This window comes from Ochlerotatus camptorhynchus, unplaced genomic scaffold (assembly GCF_037179485.1).
Source record: "Ochlerotatus camptorhynchus isolate MF236.1 unplaced genomic scaffold, CSIRO-AGI_Acam_v1.1 ptg000147l, whole genome shotgun sequence".
NCBI lineage: Eukaryota > Metazoa > Arthropoda > Insecta > Diptera > Culicidae > Ochlerotatus > Ochlerotatus camptorhynchus.
Window position 1 is genome coordinate 289,991 of NW_027040637.1, and position 9,249 is coordinate 299,239.

General features: G+C 39.1%; 1 protein-coding gene across 1 annotated transcript; it reads right to left on the bottom strand.

The window, feature by feature from the left end:
• Window positions 1-223: 223 nt before the first annotated feature.
• LOC135701010 (zinc finger protein weckle-like) lies at window positions 224-3,688 on the bottom strand. Its single transcript, XM_065221713.1, has 6 exons — window positions 3,670-3,688; window positions 2,536-3,561; window positions 2,421-2,471; window positions 2,224-2,361; window positions 1,960-2,163; window positions 224-1,892 (listed from the first exon to the last, which is right to left on the bottom strand). Exons 2-6 carry the CDS (start codon window positions 3,546-3,548, stop codon window positions 1,139-1,141), a joined length of 2,160 nt encoding a protein of 719 aa, XP_065077785.1. The 5' UTR covers window positions 3,549-3,561; window positions 3,670-3,688; the 3' UTR covers window positions 224-1,138.
• Between the last annotated feature and the right edge of the window lie 5,561 nt (window positions 3,689-9,249).

Below are 9,249 nucleotides of genomic sequence, written 5' to 3' on the forward strand. Positions count from 1 at the left end.
TTGATGATTGATCAATTAAAAGAACTAAATGTTCACATTTGTTCCGTCCACTAGCGGTCCTACGTCAAGCTTGCGTTTGTGCCCCTAGGCACAGACTCTTCTACTTTTTTTTAATCAATAAATTCGCCAACCAACAGTTTTTCGGATGCGTCATCTGAATTTGATAGCAAAGATTACAACCTCAGAAGAAGGGTTTGTGTATTTGCTCATTTTTCTATGTAGTACTTCCACTTTCGCTCGAGCGCAGCGCTACTGTTGGAGCTACTGTATCGGTTGCTTGGATTCTGGCAGAGTTGCCAGTCTTCTTGATTTTATGTCTTCTCTGGAACTCACCGTTCGCTAGTTTAGTGAGTTATTTGTTGTTGATGTTCATTAAAAGTGCACTAGTTTGCCGGACCTGCTTCTGCTTCATACAACCAGAAAAATGTATGCTGTTCACAAATGCCTTGCCAATTGGATTTCCTATGCAAGTGATTCTAAACGCCGCCGGTACATTAAAGCATTATGTGGTACTTGCTTTCACAATCCCCACGACTTTTAACAAAAATCTTTCGTTTATTTCTAAAATTTAATGCGCGGAATTACGCAGTGCGCAGAGTTATGGCGGTTTACGGTACGTATGGCAACAGCACTCGCAAGGCTTAGATAGGGAAGATTTTAAATTGCTGTCGTGAGTAAGCGCGTAGATATAAAAAAGATTTTTAAGATTTCCTGCAAAAGAATGGAGCAAGATGAGATTAGATGGATTTAGAAGCTAGAAATGGTAGAAGACTTTTCGTAGATTGATTCGCAAGCGTACTTAAAAACTTAAAAGTAACATGTTATATTTTCTCAAGCACAGTTCCCCCTAGAGTGGAAACTCAAGGTGGGAATTCCCCACCGGGTGAAAATCACTGCTCTATGGTAATAAGCCGCTAACTTCACCTGACTTTGACTGGATGAGCACACATGTCAGCATACAAACCATACAATAATGAAATTGCAGCTCCCTGTTTGCTGCGCTACAGCAAATGTGTCGCTTCAGTTTCATTATTGTATGATTTGTGGGAGCTTCGTTACAAATTCACCTTTAACCTTTGTTCTCTGTGACTTACTCGCTACATTAAACCAGTAGTCAGTGTCACAGGAATTTAGACATTCACTTGTTTGCGTGCTCATTGGCTCCCTGAATCTCTAACGGGCCGTCGGTAATGTCCAGTACGATCATAGTACTCATGGGATCGCTGATTCCATAGTTCCTGCTGCTGATGGTGATAATACGGGTTCCATCAGCAGTGGTTGTGATAGTCGATTCCTGTGCCAACGGGACGTCATCCGGTTCGACACCAGCCCTGATTCGCTGTAGTTTCTTTTCCGCTTCCGCCTGTTCCTTCATCGCTGCCAACTCTTCCGGGTGCCGGTTCTTTCGATGCGTGTAGAAGTTGGTGGAACTTTTAAACGAGCGATCGCAAAAATTGCATTTGTAACTAGGCTTTTCCCCTCCTCGGTGCTTAACACGCATGTGGACAGTCAGAGCTTGCCGATGCTTAAACGTTTGGTTGCACTTTTCGCACAAAAAAGGCTTCTCATTCTGGTGGTGAGTGATTTTGTGGCGCTTTAAAAGACAATTCTTTTTGGTTTTATAATCGCACAGATCGCAAGCGATGTCATCCTTCTTGTGTAGCTGCATGTGCACCTTCATGCACCGTGTGTTCATCAACCATTTGGAACACTCGGGACACTGTACCAGAGCTTTTTCGCGCGGTTGATGAATGTTGACCATGTGTTCCTTCAAGCCGGATGCATGAGCAAAAGTTTTTGCACACATTTCACAAACATGCGACACCTTCGTCGTACGAGGCGTTAGGTGGATGTTTCGTTTGTGTGCCGATAGTCCCCCTGGAGTACCATACCTGGAACAATGGAAACGTTGATCAAAATCTAAACTTGTCTTTCGTAATTTTACACATTTTTTCTCACGTTTTTCCACAAACCGAACACACGTAAACGATTCGGTCCTCCGGTGACTTGTGCGTATTCAGATGTACCTTAAGAGCCCGTTTCCAGCAGAACCGTTTTGGACAGTGCTCGCAGCTGTAAGGTTTCTGATCCTCAGGTAAATGTGTCTGCCGGTGGGTGATCAAAAACCGTGGTCTTGTAACCAGGTAGCCGCAGATGTCGCATCTACAAGGTAATTGATTTAGTTCAAACATCTTTGAAAGTCTCAAAGAAAGAACAACTCACTTGAAGGCTTCTGGTTGAATATGCCGCGCCATGTGCAAAATTATGGATCGAAAACGATGTATTTTCGTCTGGCAGCATGTCACGTATCCGTTCTGATCGTGATCCAATTGGTAATGATCGAACAGCTCTCGAAGAGTTCTTAACGATTGAGAATATTTAAAGAACTTATTGCAAATAACAAAATTCTATCAACTTACTTGAACCTCACAGGCTTGTCTTTACATAAGTCACATTGCACATTGTAAAATCTGAAAGGTGCATAAATAAAGAAAATTTCTAAAAAGCTACATACTGTCTACAAAACAGTATTACCTATTAATCATATCCATGAGCGGCTTCCCCTTAACCGTAAGTAACCCGTCTTTTAGCATTGTCGTGGGAAACTTATCCATGGTTTCAGCCGATGGCCATTCCTCATTATCTGAGTCTCGAGCAGGAATATCGTCACCGCTGTCGCCTTCGATGTGATCTTCGTAACCTTGATCCGGTATGTCGGTATTTGTTTCCTCTTGGACCTTCTTTCTTGGACTTTTCCGTAATGTGGCTTCTGTTTCGTTTGGCTTATCTTCATGCGTTTCGCTATCAGACTCTGAATGCAACTTTTTCACTCGTTTCACTCGACTTCTTTTCCTACTCGTTTTCTGCTTCAACAGTATCTCTTCCTCGTCACTTTCTTCCTCATCGCCGCTCCGTTTCGTCTTTTCAATGCTTTGCCCAACGGGTCGTTTCTTACGGGTACTTTTTCGTATTTCAAACACTTCCATTTCAGAGGCAGAAGTTTCAGCGCTCTGTATTTGGGGTTTCTGTTGCACATCTGTTTGGTCGACTTCCGCAGTCTGATTTGCTTTAACCACCAGGAACGAATCTTCATTGTTGCGATCGGGAATCAGTTCTATCGTCAGCTCATCTTCAACATCGTCTTCCTTTTCTTCCTCTTCTTCAGCTCCAATCACTTGAAGTTCCTCCGTTATTTTCTGCTGATCCGACTCCAATGGTTCGTCTTCCTCCTCCACAGTTTGCTCGAAGATTTCAATCACCCCCTCCTCCACGTAGTTGTGGTGCGTCTCGATAACATACTCCGGGTACCGTTCCTTCAGCGTCCGCTGCTGGATCTCATTGATCTTCTCGTGAAATCGATGAAACGAGTCCAGCTGCTGCGAGCACATCCAGCAGACCACCTTCGGAAGGTCATCACTCGGCGTTACCAGGAGATACAAATAGCGACCGATTTTCCTGGCATACTCGGCGGCGATTCCTTGCTCACTGAAAATTTCTATTAGATCGGACGAATTGTAACCACAGAGACGGCAGCATGCACTATCCATTTTAATTGTAAAACTAAATAAACCGAATCAACATGGATAAAAGTTTAGTAGGAATAAATGAATCCTTCGTTTGACTATAAAGAAGATAAAAATTACAACACAAACACAAAAATTGACTGACGAGAGATACAAGAAACGGCTTTCCGCAGATGTTGACAAATAAGCTACAGTGAAGCCTAAAAGTAAGTGTACTAAAAAATTTAAGAACATTCGAGCAGTACATGTTTACGTGGTCGGGTCTTCCGCGAGATCTTCCGGCATAAACGCGAACCATAACTTGACCACAGACAAACAGACATAACACTCGCAAGTTGTTCATCGAACAAGCATTTAACGGTCAATTTAAAAGTATCGTAGTTGGTAGTACCGCCACATGTGGCGCGCATAGTCAATTCCCTTGCGTTTGACGTTTACACACTACCGCCATCTGTTCAGCGTACTACCCACCACTGTGTATTCAACAGATGGCGGTTATGTTTTAGCGACGATGTTTTACAGTGAGAAATATTCAATGTGTTATGTCTGTTTGTCTGTGACTTGACCTTACAATACCTTATCATACCTTACCTTAAAAAAATGGTTAAAAGTGGCTTTTAATCCCTGCTAACAGTTGAAACGGTTATGGAACGTTACATGAACGTTTTGCCTCAGATACACTGGCATGACAATCTATGAACATGAGCATTATTTGTATCATCAAATATGAGCAAAACCAAAACTATATTTAAGTGTGACCATGGATGTGCTCACAATTGACCACTTTGTCAAGCAGTTTTGGCGTGACTTTCTACCAGCGATTTCACAAAACTGGACCAAATAATTTCAATTTTTTTATGAAACGCACAAATGTTGGCTACTTTTCTCGAGGTTCTAGAAGAAAAAATCTCAAAATAATGTTTTATTTCAAAGTTCGAGTAATGTAATAATGTAGTAAACGTCATTTTAAGTGCTCGAATAAAATGGTTAATTAATCATATTGTCGAGCAGTTTTGGGACGACCTTCTACCAGCGATTTTACGGAAATGAAACAATCAATTCCAGATTTTTCAAGCATTTTACAAATAAGACCCTATGTGTTCATTTTTAGTAAACAGGGCCGCGCTGTTGTGTCACTTTTTGTCAAGCTAGTGAACTCAAATCCATCCGTGCACTCGTCTATTGGCCCTCTCACTGTAGGAAAAAGAGGAAATGAGTGCCTAATATCAATATTATTGCGGCCAAGGAACGGTCGAACACAATATTCTTGGTGGAACGCAGTGTTGGCAAATTCATCAATCAAATAATAATTTTCCGCTCTCATACGCTCTCAATATCACGCATGATATTTGGAACAAAATATCATGCTTGATATTGATTTTACAACCTCTTTTGATATTGCGAGACTATTAACAACGCGCAAAAATCAAGCTGAGAGCTGACCCGAGCCTGGTTCAACTTTTTCCAATTCAAGTGAGTTGATCAATTCAGTTGAATGGCATGGTTTACTCGTTCAATTCGCGTTCAAGCCAGTTGAATTCAACGGACTTGATCGATTGACTTGCCCTGTCTAAACTCAGCTTTATGGAAGTTTCGGTTCCATTCGGGTGTAAAGCAAAAATCATTAAACTCAATCTCACCACAGTTTGATGAGATTTTCAGTTGGTGAGTTTTGTTAGCTTGATATTCTGAGCTGCGATATCACAGCTTGCAAAATCAACCGCAGATGTTTGCTTGTTCATTTTGGTCTACGAAAATCAAGCGTGATCTTGGGCATTGGGGAGATATGATTTTTTGATATTTTTCCAACACTGGTGGTACGAAAAATGTGGAGTTCGAGAATCGGCATACATGAGTTTCAGTGCTCATGCAGACGCGAAAGGCAATATGCAGCTGATCCAGTAGTGTGAACCCAAAGGGTGAAGCTAAAAAGAAAAGTGACGAGCCACCAGATCCAAAGCGTTGTTGGTGAAGTAGGATAACATAATCTCGCTGATGAGCATCGATGAAATCTTCAACGAAGAAGAAGAAGAAGAAGAAGAAGAAGAAGAAAAAGAAGAAAGAGGAGGAGTTATTCCTTGTGGACATTAAATTCGACGTCTTGTTCCTCGGCGGACCCAAGATGCATTCGCGCCCTTACTCGCGCTTTTTTACGTGTTTTTAAAAACGGCTTAATGCCATTTGTTCACACAATATCCGCAAGATCCAGAATGCACAGGATCTTCGCCTCCATAAAACTAAACTCATGTGGTCGATCCGCGTACCTCCCATACAAGCTTTCGAGAGATGGTCCACAAATGGCTGCCTTCTCTGCCACGTCCTGTGCCATCTCTCGCATATCTCTGAGTGAATTCGTCGTAGATGCAAAACTACTGTTTATAAACGTAACAATCGAATGCTTGATCGAATGTAAACATTCATGGAAGTGGTGCCAGAATTAATAGAAAATTCTGGTGGAAGTGTGTTTGGAGTGTGTCGAACTGTGTTTTTGGAGTGTTAAACACAAGGTGGCAGAGTGAATTACCCTTTGAGCCTTATACATTCAATAATTCATACCACATAGGTCCTATAAGAATGCATTAAAGGTATGTGTGACCACTTATACATTTCATTTGACACATAATCTTCATTAACTTTTTGCAAAGCGTCTGCTTATTAGTTGACTTATACATTTAATGAATAATCAGCAATAGAAATTTGCCAAAAGGTATAAGGAGATTTCTATCCGTGTGGGCTATTCTTTTCGATAGATCGATGAATTAACCACTTCATTCGAGCAGATAAAATGACGTTTACTATCGCTCGAACTTTGAAATAAAACATTATTTTGAGATTTTTTCTTCTAGAACCACGAGAAAAGCAGCCAACATGTGTGTTTCATAAAAAAATAGAAATTAGTTGGTCCAGTTTTGCGAAATCGCTGATAGAAAGTCACGCCAAAACTGCTTGACAAAGTGGTCTATTGGTTGTCGTGCGTGATACGATCTATGATTACGATATAAATTAATTAGGCGTAGACAATAAATAAAAAAAAGGGTTGAGGTTGGGATTTAACTCGCGACATTGGAAAACGGAAACGGTAACCACTATGCTATCAATTTCGTTTTGTTGTTAGCCTGAAACCTGAAACAGTGTTGTAGAATAATGAATGAATACGCCGTTTGTAAAGCATTTACAAAGCATGCAATTAAAACATGGACGCATAGTGGTATAAGAGCTATTATGCTGACTGTATTCACATTTATTCAGCAAAATTGTTAAGCAACCCGAAAAAAAATAATTATAATAAAACAACGAAATTACAATGATTTTTACTGTTGTATTAACCTTAGGGGCAAGTCAGGTATACTCTGAGCTAATATATTTACATTGAGTAACTCTGAGTTGCTCGTATTTACTCAAAAAATAACTAAGTAGCCTCAAGTTTAATTTTTCCATACTGTCATATTTATAAACACACTAATGTCAGCCACTACGAACAGATTTCACCCGCTCTCACTAGCCGAAAAAAAATCATCGTATCGATGGATGACTGAACTACCTGAAACGGTCGTGCGGGTTCAATGATCAGTCCACCTCAACCAGGTCACTGTATTGCACGGGCAGGAGACCCACGACGGCATTTTAATTCATTACGTTGTTCCTAGTTTAAGTCAAATACAAATGAGTGATAAGCTTAACAAACCTTTTATTGCATGTTTTGGTGTGATAAATAAAGGGTTATGTATTATTTAACCGTCGCGAGTACTTAGTTAGTTGATGCGAAACAAACACCTCCTATTGAATTGTCTGATTGAAGAGCCAATGGACGTTGTGGTTGGTCCATGCATATAGCACTCTTTTTTGCCGTGAAACTGGAATGTAAAGGCCCACCCCGTTCAATCCTCTTGGTAAAACAATTTATTTTATGTATAGATACTGATGTAAGCCTAAAACGTTTGTCTATGTTTCAACATCGATCAAATGAACTTCATCAACTATAATATGGATTTATAGAAAAGATTATTACATGCCGTTGTCACGATAAGAGTGTTATAACTTATATCTTCAATAAGTTGTACCCGCATTAAAACCCGTATTTTTCTTCCTAGATCATCAAGAACTATTCTGTTGATTATTTTTGCTTTAGCAGAACCACACATATGTAAATACGGAGAGAAACCTGTTCAACTGAGTTGCTGCGATAGAAATTTTCATTTTGACAACGGTATTCATTATTGAGCACCGCGAGTAACTCAGAGTTACTCAAGATTTGCTCAAAAATTACTCATGATTGAAAGCTGTCTTGCCCCTAGTATTAACCACTTCATTCGAGCAGATAAAATGACGTTTACTACCACTCGAACTTTGAAATGAAATATTATTTTGAGATTTTTTCTTCTAGAACCTCGAAAAAAGTAGCTAACATTTGTGCGTTTCACAAAAAAATAGAAATTAATTGGTCCAGTTTTGTGAAATCGCTGGTAGAAAGTCACGCCAAAACTGCTTGACAAAGTGGTCAATTAGTTGTCCGGAAACGGAAACGGTAACCACTATGCTATCAATTTCGTTTTGTTGTTAGCCTGAAACCTGAAACAGTGTTGTGGAATAATGAATGAATACGCCGTTTGTAAAGCATTTACAAAGCATGCAATTAAAACATGGACGCATAGTGGTATAAGAGCTATTATGCTGACTGTATTCACATTTATTCAGCAAAATTGTTAAGCAACCCGAAAAAAAAAATTATAATAAAACAACAAAATTACGGAAATTACAATGATTTTTACTGTTGTATTTTGAGTACATTAAATTTTATTGTTAAATTATTGTGAGGGAGAAAAAATAGATTTCGATTTTTAACGATACAATGCTCAAACAACGAAAATTAGTGTGATGAAATCAAATTTGTTCGAGAAAAATCACTTTTTATATTGTTAAGATGCTTAACAACCCCCCTTTTTTACTGTTAATTTCTCAAATTCCATGGTTTTCACATTGTTGTGAACCATGAATTTCATTGTGATTTTATGGTAATGGACAAAAATGTCCAATGTTTTGACAGTAAATATCATGGTTACAATGACAATGAAAATCATTGTATTTTTATTGGATTTTTTTTACGGGAATGCAATGGAATCTAATAATGGAGCTAGAAAACAATTATCAGACGTACAATAAAGCATGTTATTAGATCAAATGAAAACAGTCGAATTAAAGCGTCAATGTATGTGCAAATAACCCTTATTCAGTATGTTATTAGATCAAACTTCTGGTGTTGAATCAGGAAGACAGTCATCGTTTTTATCCAGCATTTTACGAGCGCTTATGGCCGCCACATTCTGGCTGAGTTTTTGGTAGGGAACATATGATTTGACGTTTGGGTTGTGTCGTTTGACGTGTAAACGTTCAAATTTGATCGTTTACACGTCAAACGACACAAGCCATACTTCAAATCTTATGTTCCCTACCAGAAACTCAGCCAGATTGTGGCTGCCATAAGCCATCGTAAAATACTGGATAGCTTTTAATAAGTATATTAATCAAATCAGAGCAAACAGCGGAATAAAGGCGCATCTATCGATCTCATTAAGGTTTTTTCAGCAAATAATTTGACAACCCGTTTTATTCAGCATTTTACACTGTTATAAAGCATTTATTAAATGCTTATTTGCATGTTTAAAATAAACATATTAACAAATAAACATATTAATTTTTGATTGCATATAGTTTTCAAATAAATCAA